At 39.5% G+C, this 22,651-nt stretch overlaps 2 protein-coding genes across 6 annotated transcripts in view; both read left to right on the plus strand.

Moving 5' to 3' along the window:
* TENT2 (terminal nucleotidyltransferase 2) overlaps positions 1 to 11,963 on the plus strand; it is a 45,295-nt gene extending 33,332 nt beyond the window's left edge. For all 5 annotated transcript variants that reach the window (XM_056324442.1, XM_056324445.1, XM_056324443.1 and 2 more), the window contains 3 exons: positions 4,831 to 4,922; positions 9,190 to 9,269; positions 11,184 to 11,963. In XM_056324442.1, coding sequence (XP_056180417.1) covers positions 4,831 to 4,922; positions 9,190 to 9,269; positions 11,184 to 11,258 — 247 coding nt within the window. In that variant the 3' untranslated portion in view covers positions 11,259 to 11,963. The remainder of the gene's footprint in view (positions 1 to 4,830; positions 4,923 to 9,189; positions 9,270 to 11,183) is intronic.
* A 3,933-nt stretch (positions 11,964 to 15,896) lies between these two features.
* The window catches only part of CMYA5 (cardiomyopathy associated 5), a 46,319-nt gene continuing 39,564 nt past the window's right edge, over positions 15,897 to 22,651 (plus strand). The window contains exon 1 of the mRNA XM_056325746.1: positions 15,897 to 16,127. Within this exon, the coding sequence (XP_056181721.1) occupies positions 15,976 to 16,127 (152 nt within the window). The 5' untranslated portion in view covers positions 15,897 to 15,975. The remainder of the gene's footprint in view (positions 16,128 to 22,651) is intronic.

The following is a 22,651-nucleotide window of genomic DNA, read 5'->3' on the forward strand; positions in this document are numbered from 1 at the left end:
ATCTGACTCGTCAGGTTTGGGTGCTTATGAACATAGTCAAGAGCAGATTTCTGTGTAAGTCAGTAGCTGGTCCAGGAAGATTTATTTTTCTTTTTTGTCTGCTGTTAGGCATGCAGGATATACTAAGAAGCATGAAGACTAAAAATGCTGCAATATCAGTACTTAAACTGATGGTAATCCCTGAATATTATTTTTCATGATGATCATAAATGAGAAAAAAATGTTACCTAAATTTAATCAGAGGCATGGAGGAGTTTCTGGTTAAAACAAAGTTTGAAAAAGTGGACAGTGAAGAGAGGATAGTTGCAAATATCAAGGCAAGAAAATATTTTTAAAAAACAATCAACCAACCAGCCAAACAAAAAAAAAGTATCTGGCTTGCTTTTCCAGTGTTAAGTTAAATATTTGACTGGTGATACTCTGTCTTTTTAAAAAAAAACAAAACAAAACAACAAAACCCCCCCAGCCTCTAAAAATAGTCTGTGTTGAAAATCTTACATAGCTAAGAAGTCATATCAGGAAATGACACACCTAATGCAGCAACCTATAGTATTTTTAACCCTTTCTGGGACAGAAATGTTTACTTGACCATCGATATATCCCTGACAACTATAAATCCTGTTTGAAAGGGCGTGTGTGTCTCAAAGATAGTAAAATTCCATGTAGTTTCATAAAACCTGGTAACTGGCTGGAGAAGAGAAAGCCAAATTAATGCTATGTGAAGTGAAAAGGCAGGCAGAACATGCTGTTTAAGAATTTTTGTGTGTGATAGCCAATGAGATCAAGTATAGCATCGTGCTATCCACGGTATCTTGAGGTTGCTGATGGAAATAACAATATAGGTGGGAATGAGGATAAATACACCCAATGCAGGGCTCTTAGTTCTGCATTTCATGGAAGAACTATTTTATTCCTGAATGTGTTGAATGTTTTCATTGCTGTAATCAGCATTTTTTTCAGTGTTTGCTTCTGTTGTAAAACTAGTATGCACAGAGATTTTGAGATTATATTTCAGATACTATGGCTATTATTTTGGGTCACTTTTAAATGACCAGTACTGTGCCAGTGAACACAGTATTTAACTGTAATGTTTTTCAAAAGATTACTAGAGAGAATACTACGTCAATTTTCATAGAAGTGACTTTTGTAGATTCCTGTCTACGCACTAGGACTCAACACTACCAGGTTTGATACGCAGGATTTGTTTTGCTGAAAGAACAACACAAAGTCGAGAATGATCAGATCATGTGTGAAGATCATAATTTTGGGCAGAATGAGTCATTGATGCCACCTGCCTGGAATGCTTAACTGATCAGCTATTTTGCATTTGTTGGTCAGGAGAATGAAGTGAAGATGGAAATACATTGTTTTGCACTTCCCCCTCAGTCTAGCAAAGGCCAGTAGGTGTTTCAGTTAAAATCTGTTTTATTGTACTTGATGTAGTGAATAATATTTAAGGGCAGGATGGGCTCGAAGAGTAGGACACAAAGGAAGAAAGAGGACCCTTGCATGCTGAGCAGCCATGAATAAGCTCATCTCCTTGTGCTGTGTCATGAGAAACATTATGCACACTTGAACTCTTACAGCAAGCTATTTATGCAACCATGTTGGCAAATCAAGCTTTGCTATATGTAGTGTGTAAGCCCAATAATATATGCAGCAATTTCCAAGTCATGTTTTTAGTAACTTATGAAGGGGGGTAAAAATTACTCCTTATGGACACACCAAAAATCCCTGAGTAAGACTGTAGAAAGTGACTGTATAAGTAAATGGTAATCAGCAATTTTCTAAAACAGCTTATATTCTAAATAAACAAAGCATATTAAAAGTATAAAGGGAAAAAACACAATAGGGAGATGAACTTACTCATAGCTGCACAGCATGCGAGGCACCTGTTTCTTCCTTTGTGTTTGTAACTCCATTTTAACTTTGAGTGTTTAAAAGTATCAAAGGTCTGCTGATCCTGCAGTGAATGTAACCAAGTGAAAAAAATGTATGGAGGTGTTCTCGAAACAAAGTATTTGGAAACTGGTCCATGTTTACCGGTCTGTCTGAAGAGTGTCTGATTTCATTTCTGCCGGTGTGAGTGAAGGCAGCAGGTTTTCACTTGGCTGTCTTTTTCCAAAGCAAGACCTTGAAGCAAGGCCCTGCACCCCTGAGTTACTGCTAGGGAACTTCGAGACTGTCTTTTGAGACTGTACTTCTCTTACTTCTTTTAAACCTACTACTTTAAGTTACATAGCAGTTGTTTAAGATTGCTTACCGGTTAAGTTGTATTTGGTGGACTTAATAAAAGATTGGTGACATAATTGTGACAAAACATAAAATACAGGTTCTCAGGGCTCTCTTCAGGGTAGAATTGTTCAGGTAATAAAGGGATCATTTTTTAATAGTATATTGAATTAAATGTGCTTGCAATTTGTACCCATCTTAGTGTGTTTATGGAGGTGGCTTTGGCTTATAAGAACGCTCTGGAAAAGACAAGCTTTTTAATCTGTTTGTAGTGTATTCATACACACTTACACCTGGAAATGCCTGGTCCTTTTCTTCCAAATTCTTGCCTTCTGTATGAGGAACACATACCTAATGGGGCAGTGACACCAGAAATAACTGATAATTGAAATAGCTGTTTAAATTGTTATTGTTAAGTTAACGGATTGGAAGCATATGTGGAGAATATGCTTATGTGCCTATGAGAATATGCATATGTGAATGCTTTGTGTTGACAATAATGAAATTATTGTGTGCAAGCTAAAACGGTTAAAATTGATACACAAATAATTTGCTATTGGTAATTAATTTCTAATTCAGGCTGATTTTGGTACCAATGCAGGGTTAGTGAAGGTTTAAAGAGACTATTAAATAAAGTAGTTGTTTTCAAATTTAAATAAAAAGCTGTTTAAATAGCTAGAAATATCACCTTTTGTTGCTAAACCAGCATGTTACAAACCTACTGTTTGCTGAGGATTCAAGCCAAGTGTAACCTAGAGAAAGGAAGTCAAGAGAAAAATTACATATTTGAAGTGAAACAATGTTTACCCAAACACAGATCAAATATTTTGTTGTGTGGCTTTACCCCCACTGCCCTGGATCTCTCTGATCTTTAAGGTTTTAAAAGAAGCAAAGGAGTTGAACTGACAACTCCTGCGCGTGACCAGTGTTCTGAAGCTGCAGTTTAAACTTTTTTGCTCTAGTCACATGCTTTTTCTCTTTTTTTGTGTTTGATTTTTTTTTTAATTTCTTGTTAAGCTTATGTTGATGGTAGTTTATGAAAAAGACTTGATAGGAAAGTATTTGGTGCCTCATGATATCTCCAGTTCTTGCAAAAGGAGTCTTACTATGGGAATTAAGGAGATGGAGAGTGATGGGTTAGAATGAAAGCTTTAGTTGGCATTGAATGCTAGAAATGATCATTACCTGTACTAATTCTCTAAAGAATATATCAAAGAGAAATATACAGAGCAGTGGGTGAATAAACAGCCTGAGTTATCCTAAACTATGCCTCATATGCTGTGTCTTGTATTTTTTAAATAGGCCCTATTCATATTCTTAAATAGAAGAATAATGTATGTGTTCTACAGAAGTATGGTTACTCAAACAGCTGACATTCATAAGTGGTTTTAATCATGAGTTGTATCCAAGATAATGTGTGGAATTACAGGCATGGTCTTTTAGCCAATGTAAACTGTCTTATCACCAGTGACTTAATGAAGTTAAGACAGCTGATCTGTGGCCTAGGGAGCACAGAGTTCTTCCAGATTTAACTGATGAATTATACTGTATTTTGATTTACAGGTGATATTTACAGATTTACTGCAAGTGGTTCATGCACTCAGTCAAGCTCTTCTCCCTTTGCATTATGTCAAAAGATTGATTCTGTCAGGAGATCACATCAGGTGTACATAACACCAGTACAGCCAATAGCATACTACGGAGCTATTTCTAAGCCACATGAAGTCAGGGCATATGGTGATAGACTGCTGGTGATCAAGGCGCTTTGCTGATATGGTAGTTCCCTGGTTTAGTTAAGAGCACCTAAAAAGTGGCTGCGCAGATGAGAACATAAAACTGCAAGTGGTTGCTTTGGCTTCCATTACGTTTGGCCTAGTCTTGTGCCAAGCATCATAAAGATGCTTGGGAAATGATAAAGATTGCTTTGTAAACTGCCTGCTGTTCCTGTTTCACTGACATTTCCTATGGTTTTGTTGTTGTAAAATTGTGTGCAGGAAGTGGTAAGTATCTTCAAACATGTATTTGAGTTGTTGCACTGGTAGGAGATCTAAAATTCAGTATATACAAAGTGCTAGTGCTTTCTCCTTGCACCAAGAATGCTGGCCTGTAAGCATGCTATCTTTATGTATCTTTTTACTGTTGAATATAAATTTTTTTTAATAGAAGGCAGAATGTGACTTCATCTGCACTTAAACTTCTTACATTCCTTCTCTCCACACAAAAAATTCTGAAAGATAGATTTGAGGTTATAATTTCCTTTGAACTTAGAAATAAATGGAGGTATCCATATTCAAGCTGAGATTGTTTTTTGAAAAAAATAGTCTGTCATGAATATATGTTATTCATGGATACCTGTGATGTTCTGTTTTGGAGATGATTTTTTAAATACTGTTTGTGGAAATTTTTTCTCGTTTCCTACGCATCATTCCTTAGCCTTACATAGTGTAACAGTCTGATCTTCATAATTTAGTGAATTATAAGGTACTGTGTTATCTAGGCTTAATATCATAGCGATTTGACATTTTTTTTAGGTAAACTGGTATTTTTAATGTAGAAGTAAGAGTTAAATGTTCTGCATATTGTTTTCCCTTTCCTTAGTTGGAGCCATCAAATTATTTCAGTTCGTGAGGCCAAAACTGTTCCAAGGACTGATGGTATTGAATGGAGAAACAAATTTATTTGTATAGAAGGTAAGATGTAAAGCTGCATTAACATTTTTAACTGTTACAACACTAAATACCTAAACCTGTTAATCAGACTTTGTCTTGATTGTGTTTTAATAACGCACATGGGTGATGTATTTATGTAGAAAATTTAATTTTAACCAATGCAAATAGTTCTGGAAACAGTCCCACCCAAAACATTTGAGAAGGAAGCTTTAAGTTCTACAGTGTTTAAAAATAGTTCTCCTGACCTTTTCTTCAAGAGCGCTCATTGCCCTGTTACTTTTGGAACAGGGATTAGGACTTAGACAAGGAATGGCCTTTATGACAGTAGTGTGTGTTCTCCTGCTCTGCAAATGTAGTTGTCAGTTTTGCCAAGACTGGGCTTCTGAAAAAACAGCAGACACATTCAGATTACTCTGCAAGAATATTATTTGTTCTAGAAATGCTCTGTCATTCCAAACATTAGCAGTGACTAGATTATGATCCCCTTGTGGCTACTGTTTTTGGCTGGCTTGTGAACATACAGATTCTGAAGAGACTGTATGATGCCCTCCATAAGTGGAGGGTAAACCAATGCTACCTACCTTTTGGAGTTACATGTCTTGGCTGCCTTAGTGCAGACTAAACCAGGCAATATAACTATATAGGTAACGGGCTTCATGTGCTCTTGATACCTTTCAGCTGCCATGGGGAATCTGTATGAAGAAGATGAACCGTTAGCGTGCTTAGGAGATGAAGCTTGGACCAAGGAAAGAGCAGATAACAGACCAAGAGAAGGACTGAGTTGTTAGGAGAATGAAAAGAGAAGCAGGGAAAGGGACTGAGAGGTGCTGTGTAACTGGAAAGAGTTAACACAAAGAGACAGAAGAGTGAGAATCCAAATGCAGCAGGTGAAGGGGAATTGGTTGGACAAGGGACCATGGATAAGGAACCAAGGTGGAATGGAAGCAGGATTAGAACTAGGTGTTTTAGTTCACTGAGGTGAAGAGGGAAGGTGTTTGAAATGGGAGAGGTGGCCTGGGCCCTGACTGTAAATAGATGGAGGCTATTAGGATCAACATATTAAGAGCTGAAGTTTTATGATAAAAGCAGAATATAATTTGGACAGGAGTCACATGTTGCGGAAAGAGTTGTTGGAGACTGGGAAAATTTTGCTGGGGGAGAAGAGGGGATAGGGCAGAAGTCCTGTGGGTGGACAGATATTTCTCAAGATTGCTGGGGTGAGAGTGCACCCATGTGTGTATGTATGTAATTTCCTGCATTTGTGCTGCTCTGTGCAAGGAATAATCATCTTCTCATGAAGCTGGTTATTCTGTGGCCCAGAGCTCACCAACTTGGCCATAATCGTATGGATAACAGTGTGAAGAAGACACATGATGGGATTCCTGTTGTTTATTTGTCTTTTGCGGGGGAAAATCAACTACCAGTCATAGGGAAAAAACATGCTGAAAGACAACTGCATGCTTGACTGCAGTCTCAGAGTTGAGAAATATAAGAATTAGACTATCTGCACAGCTGCAGTCATTCAGGACAGCATAGTGCAGGCATTGTGGAAGCTCTGGTCTCAGTGTGGGAGGTGGGAATGCTGGGCAGCAGTGTCTGCTGCTGTCACATGATGCTGACCCTCTGTGTTGAAGGGGGGCTGTGTGTTTCAAGTTCTCAGTTTTTTACGATGACATTACAAAGTGGTTGAATAATTAAGTTTTTTTTCTGTCAGGTTGGAAAATAGAATATCAGCATACAAAATAGGCAGTTCAGAATTTGTATTAAATGGGCTTGATTGCATACAACTCTTCCTTGAAAATGCATTTTGCATTTGAACTATTAAAAAAGCAAGATTATCTATAGGTGGCACATCTGATTCTTTTCTGTTAGTGTGCTTCAAGACTTTATTAGGAGTGGGTTTTAGCCTCACATACCAAGTTTTTACTTCTAAGTTCGAAGGGAAAAACTTAAGTTTCCTATTTCAACTCAAAGTAGGTTTCATGTTTGTAAGAGCTGTTAAGATGAACTCATTTAACAAAGTGTGTAAATGACCTTCTGTGTACTTTGAGAAGAAGCTTTTAAAAGGTAGCTAAACATATCAACATATTCTGGTTTCTAAGTCTTTGTCAGATTTTCCAGTTAGCAAACTAAAATTTCAGTAATTGCTATTATTGTGTATATTTTTTATTATTTTAAAGATATTTCTTAGTAGATTATGCAAGTCATTGCCTGCAAGTTACCATATTTCTGCACGTAGCACTGTATTTAGGTTTGCTCAAAGAAAAAATCGTGGTGTTTTAGTTTTTATTTGCCTTAAGACTGATTCTCACTTGTATTTCTATTAGAGAAACAAATATAGCAGAGATGCTCTTTTCAGATGGTTTAAAATCTGGCAGGCTATTACCATTATGGGGATACTGAAAACACTGCTTTTAGCTAATGCTTGTGAACATTCGTTGTTAGAAGCTTTAAATTGCTAGCAACTATTCTGGTTTCAGTTTAAATCTTGCCTATATCAAATGGTATCTGTGAAAAAGAATTTGGAAAAGCTAGAAGCATGGCAATTTCATGAGACTATGAAATTGATAGTCATTCAGGGAAACTGGATCAGAAGCTGTCTAAGCTGTGCCTGATTCATGCTTGTACTTTTAAATCTTTCAGATCCACATGTTAAAAATAATTCCTCAGTGCTTAGTTTGTAGCAGTTCCCAAGTTTTATGATTTCCTGTATTTTCATTTGGAAAGATGATCCTCTTTAGCCTTTCTCTTAAGCATCAGTGTTGAAGTTGTATTACTTTTTTGCTTTTAATATTCTCATAACTGTGTGTGAACAAGATAACTTTTATGATGGACTCTCGTCTTGATGATTAGAAAAATGTAGTGGTGTAAATAGTAGCTGATTGCAAAACTTCTCTTGCTGCACTCCAGGGAATGAGTCTGTCTTTTGACAGTCAGTAAATACGCAGGAAGAATACAGGGAAGATGTGAGTTGGCTTTTGTGCTAGAGTACGTTTTTTCTCACTGATGGTTTCAGAAGATTGTATAGTTTTGCTCTTTTTGCTTTAAAAAAATACGTATCTCTTGATTTAACATAAAGTACATAAAGGTCCTAGCATTAAAGAAACAGTTAACATCACATATGACACACAAAAGAAATGCTGTACTGCTTCACATGGTAAGGGATGTGGAATTATTAGTGGCAGTAGGTCACTGTATCAAATTATGTGACTGACTTTAGAGGACTATGTACCTTTTTTATTTGATTGCCAGTTGTTTTTTCCCAATCTAAATGTATGATGCATTCTGAAGTAAAATAAATCTGCCTGTTCACATCCACTAAAAAAATTTATATGTAGTTTTAAGAGAAACCTTTTCGAAAACTGCCAAATACAACATTTGTTGCCAGAAACAATGTGTGAATTTAAATAGATTGCAGAAATAAAAATTCCAGATTTGAAGCCCCAGTGTCCTTAATGGCATAAGCGCTTCTGATCTGTTTAATGCTTTATTTGATTATGTGTCCCTATCTGAATAAAAGCAATTCATAAGCAACTAAACAACATACATAAACAACCTAAAAAGACTGTAAAATCTGTTTTGTAGTGCATTGTAATGCATAGTGTCTAATTTTCTAGTATTTATTGCTTTAATGTTGGCAACCTATCAGTAGCAAGGAATACTTTTTTATTTCTTCAATTAATACTTTGGAACTTTTTTCTGTTAGCAAAAAAAAAAGGTAAAACATCACATAACTTTGTAGTCTTATTAGCAGGTACAAGCACCAAATTATTGATTTATTAATAGATATTGTAGAACAGGTACGAACTGATAAAATAAATTATTAGAGCAGCTGATACATCTCACATAAAAAGTTATAGTAAATATTTTACTGTACTCCTTGTATTTCACTGAGAAGTGGTTGAATGAGATGAATCCAAAGTAGATATTTCCAAGAGGCACGTGTAGTAAGTTTCAAAACATTTTAGTATGCAAATCATATTCTGATATGTCATCACAGACTAAAGCAGTAACAAGTAATTACTGATGCATAATTTCAGCACAATCATGGTGTGCTTCAACAGATATAATAACCTGATTTTATTATGGATTACATAGCATGAAAGCATTCAGGCTTTTGGCCTTTTTGGGGGGTGAATGATTGTGCAAATGGATTGAGAAGCAAAGTAGAATCAGCCATTCAAAACAGTCTTGGGAAGCAACAATATGCTGACCTTTCTGGGTTTTCTCTGACGGCCTAGCTTTAAGATTGTTTTAACTCTTTTAATGTTTGTGTTTTATCTTGCAGAGCCCTTTGATGGGACAAACACTGCTAGAGCTGTACATGAAAAACAGAAGTTTAGTATTATCAAAGGTGAATTTCTGAAGGTAAAAAGCGTATCTCATTTAATATTTCTAGTCATTTTGATTTCCAAGGTAGTTACACAAATGCTAGTCATTTAACCTTCCTGTTTCTGATGATTGTGTTACAAATATTTTTATGCTTTGTACTATAAAAAGAATAGAAATTTATTTTAAAAAAAAATTGTGGAAAATTATTCAGTAAGAGTATTAATGTCTGCCCCTAACATCAGACCAAAGTTGAAATGGATACTTGAAATAGTAAACTCTTTGTCTTGGATCTTCTTGTGCATGTATAAAATTGTAATGATGATCAAGAACTTCAGAATTGAGACTTTATATTCATTACATGTGTTTCACTGGTAATAAACAATGGTTTATACGTCTTACTATATAAGTATAATATATATTTTTTTTTTATATAAATATCGCCACCTATGGTTTTCTGCTGGTTTTTGACAAGCAAATTAAATTGGTAGTTTCCTTCAGGGAGGCCACACTCATAGTTTTAGAACATGAGTAGTTCAAACTGGAGCTTTCACTGTTCCTGCCAGTGGAGGAGGCAAGGATGGTTAGAAGCACACAGAGATTTAGGCCTTAATTAAACATCATTCTTGTAAAAACCCTTGCTACCAACTCTGTCTTATGCTCGTCTCCTATCATAGGCATTGCATTTGGAATCACAGCTCAAATTCCAGTTTTTGAGGCTTCTGATTATTCATAATGTAGTGAAGAGTAGGGACTTGCACAGAAGTGGCTTCCAGCTTTAACCAGTTAGACTCCCCTGTTGTGCTGTCATTGGAGGATCCTGTTTGCTCCAGTTAGTCAAATCTTTAAACATCTTGAGAGTTTCTCCAGCTAAAAGGAAATCAATGCCAGTTATTTATAATAGAACAAATGCTGTAAGGCGTTGCCTTAGTCAGAAAAGAATAACTTTCTTGCTTTGTAATTCTATTTGGAAATGTCAGTTTGCTAACATTTAACCATGTTAGCACACAAAATACTGAACTGTTCACGTATGCTTACATAAAATACTTGATTTTGCGAACCTGCTAAAGCAGTATTTTACAAAGTAGTTTGGGTGTTCTCACTGTTCTGTGAAAACAGTGAACCCTTTTCAGATTTTCAGTTAAAAAATTCATTTCAAACCTGCGTGGTTTTCTGAAAATTGTAAAAGCAGTTGTTTGCTCCTAGCTTTCTAGAAGCCTATATACTAGAGTGTCACGGCCCTGAAAAAATTTTCCTCTTTACTAGGAACCACAAGGAATGACAGTTGCCTAAAGCTGCAAGTACTTACTAATATGTTGACTTTTTTTAAGAAGCCTAAGGAATCTGTCTCATCACCCTTGAGAGATTATTCTTCGTGTGGTTTTCGTTACACATTGTGGTTTAAATTAATTCTGTGTAAAGACAGGAGGGTGACTGCAGTTATTTGTGGGCTCGTGGCCTAGCAGATGTGACAGATGTGTCCTGGAGTTAACACTAGAATACAGAAGAAAATTCAAACAACCTATTTTGAAGACACAATTAAGTTCTGAAGATGTCAGAGTATAACAGCTTGTATCAGGAACTTTGACATGTGTGAATTTGAGAGCATTATTTTGCAGTTAGAATATCAATGTAATGCTTAAATAATGTTAACATGTCAGTCTCCACAAATCTACTCTCTTCTTGAGAGGCTGTAGCATCCTCAGTAATTCATTGCATTTTGTGTACTTTTTGGATTTTTTCATGCCTTCAAAAAAAAAAACCCCCCCCCCCCCCCCAAAAAAAAAACAACAAAACCCACCAAAATCCCAAACCCCCTCTCTTCAAGACGGGGAAAAAATATCAACCTGATTTTTGTGGATTTGTGAGGCTTACTGCTTACAATGATGTCTAAATATTAACAGCAAAGATTATTTAGCCTTTTAAAACCTTGTGCTTTTTTTCCCCCCCCAGGCCTGGCAGGTATTACGAGACAAAGCGGACCTGAACAGTATATTACCTTTAAGAACAACCACACACCAAAAATAATCAACTTATTTCGCTTCCTTCTTATGGCACCCTGGTGAAATAAGACACAGTATCAAAATCACGAGGCTGTTACCCCACATTTTTTTATGAAATGTTTTTCTCTGTAAACTTCTATTAAGGAAATTTTTTAATAAGGATTGCATATTTTGTTATCAATATTTGTTAATACAGCTGTTCATTCAAAGGAATATGTAATAAATGATACAAAGACATTCAGAGCTAAACAATATTCAAGTCCAACTGTATCCTTAAGGTAATCTAAAATGGAATTTGCAAGCAATGTTTCTACTACAGAAAAGTTGAAGTAAAAAGGACGAATCAATGTACATGAAGGCTTCATATTCACACAGAGCGTATGAAGGAGAGATGGGGAAAAAAAACCACACTAAAACCAAAACACCCCACAACCCTACCACTGCTACAATAATTTGGGCTTCTGTTTCTATTTTGTGTAAATATTTGTAAATTGGTCACTACTGTAAAATTAATAGAGGCAAGTAATCTTGAAAATTCTAGCATTAAAAAAAAAGTTGTGAACCCTCTTTTAAAATCCTGAGTACATTTTGTGCCTCTCACATACTTGTTATTGAAAATGAATTCACTGTTAAAACTGCACTTACCCTTATTGTCAAATTTGTATTTTCATTTTTGTAAGTTTAATATTTTGTATCATGTCACATGAAATAAATTTATATATGGAAGATACAGCTTTTCCATTTTATGTTGTACTGCATACTTAAAATATTTCTTATAATTAAGTAGAAAAGAAAATGCCCTGTAAAAGTAAGACCTCTGCTGAAAATCATACACTTCTGTATGGCTATTCTGCATTGCACCTGTGTACAGGTAAAAGTTTCATCTATTGCTGTCTCTAACAAGATTGTGAAAACCTTTATAACTGTGTAAAATAACAAGCATTAGGTCTTCTTGTGCAAACTTTTATGTTCTAATTTATTTCAGGTTTTATGATTTAGATGTTCTAGAAACTGTAAAGTATTTGCCTGCTGTGGGGTTACTTACTAGACATTTCATGATCTAGTCTCTAAGATTTTGGCTTGCTTCTTAAAACATCTTCCTTCTGCAATTTAAACAGTCTTTCAGTCATAATCTGACCGTAGCAATCCATTACTCTCTGCGTATATTCCCCCCTCGCTGATCTTTCTCTTTATAAGGTGGTAAACTTGGTCTTAGTGAAACACTCATTTTGACCTGTTTTATGTAAAATGGAAGCATGACTTTTTAGTACAGGCTGATGTCTACAATCAGAGATGCTATACAAGTCCTAGGGGGATTTGAGGAAGAGAGGAGGGCTGTTTCTGTTTTTCTAAACAAACAGTTGTTGACTATGTCTTTGTCTAGGAAAATTTAAAACGTTACCAACGTAGGATAACTGAATGGACAAGTTCAAACTTGGCAAAAATGTTATTTCAAGTGAGCTGGATGTGCAGCACAAAATTTTGTACTTGTCTCTCTCTTATGAGTTTGCATTGCATCACGTAATGCGTCAACCTGTCTCACACCTTAAATTACTGCTTTATGTTTGAAACCGCTTCTTCCTGTTTTGAAATAGACAGTTAAAAAACCTGTGATACCTCCATTCAATTCTGTAAAAATTGACCACCACTACTTGGTAATCCTTTTAACACAAGCCAAGATCTGTAACCACAATGGCCTGTGCCTTTCGAAAGAGTCTTTTTGCCTTTTTTCTCAAGTTCATGTACTTCTGATAAGCTACATCTATAATTAGAAATACAAAGTCTAGTTGGTAGTTTTCCACAGTTGCTTGGGGACAAGCCTGTTTGTTGTATCCTCTCTAACAACAGAAGACTCCCCAGTAATTTACTGTGTTACCTAAGCAAGGTGCAAGATAGTGTAACTTGGGTTAGCTCATAGTGGAAGAAGCTAGTGGGTAGTCTGACAAAAGCACGGAATGTGGCAGTGCTCTTGCACGCTAAAAAATAATCTGTGGGGTCTGGAAAACATATGTTACCAGACATGGCATTGTATTATTCACCTGTCAAGGCAAACGGGAGCAGCACCACTTTCTGTGAGTGAATGTAATGATGGTGACAAAATGGTGGGTTGCAACTTTCATCAGAAAGCTTCAAATAAAACACCACAAAATAAGTGGTTTGGGGACAGCGAGTAGGAGCTGGACTTGTAACTTGGGATTCAGTTCTGCATAGTATGAAGTTGTTCAGAGGTTTAATGGCCTGAATTTCCATCTACTTATATTTCATGGAATAATCTACTCTGGGCAGGTGTCCAGAGTGAGAAATCCCTAATGGCTATCATTAATCTTAATGTTACCATGAAGTTTTCCCTTCAACTTCAAAATAAAAACCTTCACACTCCTATCCCTTGGCATACACCCTAGCAGGAATTGTTTTTCTGGGAGACCTTTGGTAAAAGGTGTTTTTAATGGCCGACCAAGATTTCAGCACATGTGCAAGATGCTAACTTCTCTGGGGCTTCTTACAGCCTTGGAATGAAAATGCTTTAGTTCAGCTCTCGTTGTTATTTTAGAACTAGCTTTGACTACTCATTTTGGCATTGGGTTGGTCTGTAATTTCTCACTTTGTATAATGTCAGAAACTACTAGTGTCTTGCATAGGATTTTAGGAACTCTTCGGTCCTCTAGGAGTGCTTTTAATTAACAGGCTCAGGGGTGAATGGGAAGATCGAACATTAGCAAGAGCTTCACAGTCAGTAACAGTAGTGCCAGAAATGGCACAGGCTGTATACTGTGAAACTTGAAATTTCTCTTCTAGTTCTCATGTCTCCTAAAATGTGATTGTGTAAGTGTACTCTCTTAAGGTACCTTAAGGTGTCCTGACAGTATAAGAAGTTATTTTTAAGAAATCCCCTACAAGGAATTCAATATAAACCAATTTTAAGATTCAAATTGCAGGGTTATATGGGAGAAGTGGGCAGCCAAGACAAAAGGATGGAAGATGATATGTAGATAATCTTAAGTTAGCGTTAGTGAACACCATTCCAAATGCTTACTTGGAACCAGTGCTTTCTTTGAACTTAAATTTAAATCCATCAGACAAAGCCGCTCTTGATTTAATGGACTTTGCTTGCTCTGGGTTCTCTCATGTGTATTTTGAAGCTGTTTTTTTTAAAATGTTTGTCTTGTTTTCTCTAATCCTTGTGTGTTTTGATATAAATATTTTCCTCATTGATTTTACAGAATCAAGGCTTATAAGAAGAACATGAATATGCTGGTTTGGTCAACTTGCAGGTCAAATGAAGTTGTGAGAAGTACAGAAGAGAGAGCACTAGGTCTGGAAATAATTTCAAGGGGTTCTGGTAAAAGGGTACTCACCTTCCTCTTACTGTGCTAAAAATGAATCAAAACTTGTGTGATGTATGTATGCTTCGTATAAAAGCATTTCTAGAAGATTGTAATGCTCTTTTCCATGCATAAAGAACATTAAGTCCTCTACCTTAAATTTCATTGTGCTGTGTACACCATCTCTGTGCTCCTGATAAAATGTGGAGCTTAAGTTAGCATCTGTTTCAAGTATACTTCTTCCATGTTCTGAGCTTGTAAATTGTGTACTTCAGCGGGCAGGTCAAGAGAGCAGACAGGTTTTATCTGTATGTACTGTGTAAGAAACATTTTACTTCAAGTGGATCTGTCAGCAGAATTTTAATTTAGCATTGCAGAGAGAGCTTGTACTCAGAAATATCTGCTTGGGTGTTTCTGAACTTAGAACACAAGTAAAAATTTGCTGATTGATTTATAACCAGCTATTTGTTTGAAGAAGAGGAAGAAAAAGGGATTAGAGTTATACTGTGTACACAATGTTTTATACCTGAAGTAGCTTGCAAGTTCTTTATTTAGAATCAATTTCAGTGCTTCTTCCCCATCTTCCAAAAAAAAAAAATTGTAAAAAAAGTCATTACTTTGAATAGTACAGGTTGGAAACATTTCCATTTTGTCTATGAAAAGCACTGCATTTCATGTGAAAGCACTGCATTTCATGTGAAATGCAGAATAATAAAGAGTAAGGGTAGCTTAACCTACACTGCAATGTAATTTATCTTTGCTTTAAATTAAAATTGGTTCCAGTCCACATGAAGAGGAAATTTGAAATGTCCTGCTGTTTAAGAACACATTCATAATTTTGGGGGTTAACATATATTCTCTCTGCGTTATTAAAAACTGCAGTGCATCTGACAGCTCTCACGGCACAGTATTAATTATTAAAGGTGTGTCCTGGGCTCAATTACTAGTACAGTAATTGTATTAGAGTCCTCTATCTCAAATGTGAGGCACTCTGGGTATGCTCGGGGTGGAACTTGCTTTCAGCCACACTAAATGCACCTTTTCTTGGGGCCACAAGAAAAGGGTCCTTCAGCTTCATCTGTGCATCACCTCAGATTTGCTAGAGGTGGCTGGGGAAGGTCTGCTGGAGCCCCAGCCCCTTCCTCCCTGCCACCTCGGTCGTGGGCTGGCAGGTGGAGGGGGCAAGCAGCCAGATAGATGGCTGCCAGGTCTGGCCATGTGTCTTGGCACCCGGTTGGTGCTAGGACCCAGGGTAGGACCAGCAGCAACTTGGCGCTGTAGCTTCACTGCCTTCTATTTAAAGACTGCCCTGAGTCAGGAGAAGTGAGAGCTGCTGGGGATGACAGTTGCTTCAGGCAACCCTGGGGAGGACAGGGTCGGGGGTAAAAATCACCGGCGAGGGCCTGAGCTAGAAGGGGCATGGAGGGGAATCGCAGTGCCGAGTGCGACAGGGCGTCTGAGACCTCATCCTTCGTAGAGGATGATGAAGAAGAAGAGGAAGAAGAAGAGGAGGAGGAGGAGGAGGACGAGGAAGATGTAGACCCAGAGGAAGCAGAGGAGCTGACTAACAGGTACTGCCACCCCAGGGACTGAGCCTTGGGAGGAGCTGGCAGCTGCACCCCAAAGCACCAGCCCAGGGGGATGCCAGGACTGGGGCGTGGTGCTGGTTTCAGTGCCTTTCCCCCTTCCCTTCCCCAGCCACTGCAGATAAAGTGGGGGGGGGGGGGGGGGGGGAAGGGCGGGGGGGGGGGGGGTCGGGGAGGGGGTGGCAACGTGGGGGTTTTTTGATGGGTACGGCGGTAGTTAAGTTTTGTGCAACAAGCGCCTGCCCTGAGTTCCCTGAAAGCTTTTCTATTTAGAGATCCTCTGGCATGCCAGCTCAAGTGGCATCTCCCTCTGCTCCTCCCTCTCTGGCTGACTCTTTGTCACATATCGATCTTAAATGCTCTGCAGATTTGCTTGTCAGGGAGAAAATGGTCCAAGATTATAATGGCGCATTGACACTTGTTCCTTTTTATGTCCCTTTCTTCCTTCACACTTGTCCCTCCCTCTTTAGTTTCTTCTTCCCCAAAAAAGGAAAAACTTGCTGTATGTGCTCGCCTCCACCAGCCACCATTTCTGTGGCTGATTTTTGGGGTGGAATGAGGAATATTTTAGCACTTTGATTCCCCATCCCCCCTAGTAACTCTTGCACAGAGGCAGTTTGTTGTCCTAATATTTTGCTTGTACCGTCAGGAAAATAATGAGCGAGGCAGTGGCCCAGTGCCTGGTGCCTGGCCCCATGCCCACGCGGGGTGCAGAGGGCCCTGCAGCCTGCCCCACACAGACAGGCTCCCCCGCCATGCCAGCCCTGGTGGTTTCAAAGAGACTCTGAGGCCTGGGCCACCTATTGGGTCACAAGATTTCTTCCTCATCTTGTGTAAAGCCTTTCAGGTTTAAAGTTTTGGCTGGATACTGTTGGAAGAGCCAAAGACGTTAACGTGGATAGTTTAAGGTATTTCCAGAAACCATTTTTTAAAGAAATTTGGGCCATACAGTTCTGAATACCTCAGTGCTATGGAGCCAGCCTGTGTTTACAAGCCACTCTGGGTGTACCGCATAGTTCAAAGCACTTTCTGACATTGCTGATGGTCACTGGGAGAAAAAACACGGAAGAAGAGAGGCAGGGGGTTTCTGCACAGCCCACCCCACCCCAAGTGCTGTGAGAGCAAAAGCCAAACAGGGAAACATAGCCCAGAACTGCAGGAAAACCTCCTTGCAGAAGGAACAGAGAGCTAGTTTTTCAAATGGGTGGGGGCGTGTAATGCCCCTTTTCTCACAAACGGAGATGTTGACTCTTCAGTCCTGTACTGGCAGGGAGAGGGGATACATGCCAATAAACACTGCTTGCACATGGCAGCAACCCTATGAAACAACCAGCTGAAGTCAGTGGAGTGGAGCTACTCGCTGCAGACAGCTAAAACACAACTGACTGGATATTTCTTAATGCAATCTGAAATTAAATGGCTAATAATAAAACTGCGATTGTGAAATGTAAGTGGGAATGGCTAACTTTTCTGCTAAAGGGAGGGAAATCTGTGTAGCCTTATTTCCACGGGTGCCTGTTAGGCAGCTCCCTGCAGCTGGGTCTTGCTTCTGGCTGGCAACTTCCACAACACAACTCAGGCATTACATCTTGCCACTTAATTAAATCACAGCTACCCTTCCCTTTAGGTCTCAGTTATATTAAACATTGCAGCATTTATCTCTGTCCTTAACCACCTTACTAATAAGAGAGGTCAGAGTCTAGCAGAGTGGTTTTAAGCAGCTTTCCTCAGTGGTAGCAGGGTATATTCAAATCCATTTGATTATTTTAATTAGGTTAAAGAAGGTATAAAATTTTGGGGTTGACAGGTATGGTAACTGCACAAGCACTCAGCAGTACCTTAGTAAAGTTAAATAAACCTGACGCTTTAAATGATTAAATTTTGTTGCTGCAAATGCCAGCAGTTGTTGAGCTTAAGGCTTCTCCTGCACCAAGTGCCTGGGCAAAGCTCCTGGGAGGTGCTGGCAGAGGAAAAACAGCCAGGTCGAGACCCTGGGATATACTTTCTCAGGCTGTAAGCTAATTATTTGTTGACAAACAGGTTTTCCAGCCCCTGTTGCAGAACAGATTTTTTTTATGTGTGCTTTGAAAACATAGCTTGGAGGCGGTGTAACCAATATGCAAGCTTGGCTGAAGACAGCCTGTCCTGGACCCTGCTGTCATTGATTTATTTTTAACAACCCCAAGCTCTCTGCTGCTTTTGTCTTCCTCCTCTGCATGAAGTTGAACAGCACCTGGTTGTGCAACATTGCAGTCAGTAAGAAGTTCCCCATTGGCTCCTATTTCCAACTTTCAAGCATACTAAACATTCTGATACCTATTTTATAAGAGAGTTATGCAGCAAGATAGATGGCCCATGGTCAGCCAGTGCCTGTGTGAAAGAAACAGAAGAGCCCTGGTGTTCCTCCAGGACACCAACCCCCAAGCCCTGACCAACCCACTCTGCTTCCACACCTGTCCCTCTACAGCAGCCATGGGGAATAAAATCCCAAAAGCTGCAGCAGAATTATGACTTTTCCCAAAATTTTAATCCAGAAAAGCAGAAGAAAAAAAAGCAGGAAAGTTTGGGTTTCACATTTTTATTACCCTTTTTAATGTAAGCTTTAAATAATTCGGTTTCCTAACACAGATTTTTATGCAAGTAATGAGACTAACATGCAGCAGCAGAACCTATTATAAAGATGTGATAATGCATTATATCCTTGCCAGCATAAATAACCCACTGGTCATGCAATGGGCTCATGCAATATTTTCTTGCCTTTGGTGTTTTGCTACCTGAGATGGACAGATCATGGCAGATGTCTTTGGTTTCTAACTCCAAGTAAAATTAGTCATCTAAACATGGAAAATATTTTGAAAGCCTGCATTGTGTGTTTTCAGGTAAATGTGAGTATGACATTAATAGGCTTTCATTTTTATGTTGGTAATGGTGAGAATTAAATCTAGCTATAGGAAAATAATTTACTGATTTACATACCCACTGGAATATCTGTGTCTCTAACAACTACGTGATGGGTGAGCTGCTCTGACACAGCTCTGTCACTCAGACCATTCCTGGCTGGTGTCCTTTTGCAATGGTAAGGCCTCGAGATGTGTCTCTGTGCAGAGCTTACATAAAAATGGCTTGGCAGCCAATCTGTACATGTTTCCAGGTAGCTGGTTTGCCTGAAATGGTTACAGGCCTCATTTTAGCTATTCATTTAGTGGTGATTTAAGACCACTAAATGGGGAGAAAGACCTGGAGTTCTGGAATTATTTTTTCATACTTTTTTTTTTTTTTTTTTTTTTTAAATGAAGCAGACCTTCCACAAGAAGAACAGAGGTGTGGAAGCTTTAGAGCCAAGTCTAGCTTAAAATAATTGGTGAAAGAGGTGAAACGGGAAGTACAGTGGAGAAGGGGACTGCCTGCCACGTGAGGAAAGCTGCAGCATCCAGGAGAGCGAAGGAATGGAATGATAGCAAATGGGATGCTGGGAAAGAAGTGGTGGGAAGGGGAGTGCTGGGGTTTTGTCTTCCCAAGGAAAACTTTGTCATACCCTCTTCAAAGTAGAAAAATATGTGGGGAAAGGCTGTGTGGTTTTAGTTCCCTAGACAAGGCAGCGCCTGCCTTGGGCCAGGGTGGAAGGGGCTGGCAGGGCCATTTGTTGGCCGCTGGCTGCAGGCGCAGCCTCAGTGAAGGCAAGAGCAGTGGAAAGCAGAGGCTTTTGATTGCCCTGCATGAGCCATTTTGAGTGCGGCAGGGCAGAGGCTGGAGCAAAAGGGCACTGGGAGCAGCTGTATGGGTGCAATGTTGAGGTGGGGGTGTTGCAGCAGGGTGTGGTGCAGCTGGTGATCCCACTGTGCGTCCCAGCTCCTGCAACAGCTGCAACCAGATGCTCCACATTTTGTTTCTTTTCAGCCTTGGCAAAGGTGTACATTGCAATTTGTGGATCTAAAATAACACTAGACTTCAAGAAGTTCCCCATTAGGTCTCAACAAAGTGATTAAATCCCTGTGTAAAGGAAGTCTCCCACCCAGACAAAAGTGTTTGTTCAATAACTGTGCTCTCTCCACAACCTGTACGATGGAGAATCCAGAATGCAGGAGCAACACAGACCTCTGAGGCACAGAGCTGCTGTGGTTTCTCAAGCAGCACCTGAACCTGTTACTGGCAATGCCATCAGGCCATGCCACAACTCAATGTCTGGAAGAGACCAGCACCCCAGCAGGTTGTGCCCCTTCCCAGATGTGTCTTTGATGATACAAAATGTGTGAGACAGGCCCAGCTCCTGGCTCCCAGCTACTCTTAATGAAAATCAGCTTTGTAAGCAGTGAGCAGCTATCTTACTGCTTTTGGATAATTATTCACTTGAATTCGGACAGATGAATGAGCCACGGTGTTGCCAGAAGGGGCATCATCAATAGTAAAGGAAGTTAGCAGTAGGTTAACAAGTGAAAGGCTGGGTTTAAAATAGGGACTTCTGTAGCTCCTCATTCTCTTACCCTGAAGAAGGAGATGGACAGGCTATAGCCCTAGGCAATGCAGAGCAATAGGCAGAGACCTCGCTGAGCATACTGATTGCTGTAGGGGGAAGGGGGTAGCGTGGTGAAGGCAGAAACTGCAAGATTGTACAGAACAAAAGTGCAAACAGAGAGAAATAGAATATTTCCTTCAACTCGGAAGGCAAGCTTGCCAATAACAGTTTCCACCTCCCTTGCACTGTGCCTGCAGGGCTGCAGTAGGAGCCTTCAGGGAATGAGAGAACTTGTCAGTATAGGCCACTGCCACAACCAGGACACCCGGGTCATTTTGTCTGGGTTGTTTTCAGCTTGCAAGGTGCTATGCAGCCAACAGCAACAAATTTTGATGATAACCAGGAGTGACGAGGTCTGATGTGAAAAGGCTGAAGGGAGACTCAGGAGGATTTTAGAAAGCTGATGGGCTGGCTGTGCTTCTCTGTGATGGTGCTGGTGTAGCACAGATGAACAGACCTCGGTCAGTGTGTCTGAATGCAACTGCTCTGGCAGCTGGGGAGGTGGAAACTCTTCCCTGCTATGATACGTAAGGGGACATGTGCCCAGCCTGCCAGGATGGATAGAAACCTGAAATCCCAGTGGACACAGCACAGAAGTTATAGTGAGAAGAAAGAAACGATAAGAAAGATTTGGTTTTGAGCTATTATGGCAGGAAGCATGAAACTGGTTGTCAGCATCTTCAAGAATCATGAAAGGTTTGAGTCAATGTCCTAGCAGTGAAAAAATAAACTGAAACCACATGCGCTGACAGGATGGGTTGTGAAAAGTCTACATGCAATGATGGCAGCACTGGCTTTTGTCCCTGGATGTCAGTGGCTTCATTATGCATTTATGGAGCTGAAATATTGCAAATGTCTTTTTGCAACGGCAGAAGCGAGTAGAGAGGGGTGTTTCAGCTACTACTGTGCAGCATGCAAATTGTATACAAAACTGTGGTAACATTTGGAAGTATATTGGAAGGAAATACTTATGTGCCTTTCATTCTGGTCTTAAAGATATAAAACACCAACTCATCGCACTGTAGAGGAATATGGGCTGTGACCATAACCTTGGAAATGAGAAAATGATGTGAATAATTCAAGCTTTTTGCATAAGCAGGGCCAGGGCAGCCCATTCTTATTCACACTATATCAGCTGAAGTGGGAGTGCTGCTCTGTTCTGCATGGGGTTTTATTTAATAACACTAGGTAGTGCAGAAAAATAGGTTTAACAACAGATTAAGGAGATTTAGAAGTTGAAAAATGTAAAAAACATATCAGTCATCTGTTATCATGGACTCACATAAGACCTGAAAGCTTCCTTAGTACTATTGCTATAGATTGATTTGATTTGATTTGATTTTTCTATGCCCAACTCAACCTGATGCCAAGCCGTGAAACTGCAAAGGAAAAGCTAACAGCAAAGTTGATATATATTTGCTTGCTTTGCCTCTTCCTCCAACCTGTAAATTTTATCTTATGGAGCTAGCCTCTTTAGTGAGTACTGCACCAAGACGGATAATCAGCTGTAGACCCTAGGGTTTCTATCTGTTTGAGGGCTGGGTTTGGTATTGTTTTTGGTTTTGGGGAGTTTTGCTAAGGTGTCATTACTTAGTATTGCACTGCCAGGCTCACTTTGAATTGTGGGCTTTAGTCCAAGCTATCCTGCTAGTCACAGTCTCCAGGCCAGCCCAGTCACCACAGCTGGCTTTAAGCCCCATCATTGGACTTCGATACCTTGTTGTCCCTCCACTGCCTGGTCAGGCTGCTGTCCCACGGGGTGACTTCAGTTTTCAGTTAGCATTGAGGACATCAGAGATTAGATAGTCTGTGTATAAGTTTGCATAGACCTCATCATGGGCCAGCCAAGGGCAACCCTTCTTGTTCTGTGCTCTGGAGAGCAAATTCATGGAAAGGTAAGGCCAGCACTGCTAGTATCAGTATTACCTTTTTGTTTCTGATAGGTACTGAGCAGTTTTGCTGAGTGCCCTTCACAAAAACCTTACAGTTCAGAGAG

The sequence above is a fragment of the Falco biarmicus genome, chromosome Z, assembly GCF_023638135.1.
Source record: "Falco biarmicus isolate bFalBia1 chromosome Z, bFalBia1.pri, whole genome shotgun sequence".
Taxonomy (NCBI): domain Eukaryota; kingdom Metazoa; phylum Chordata; class Aves; order Falconiformes; family Falconidae; genus Falco; species Falco biarmicus.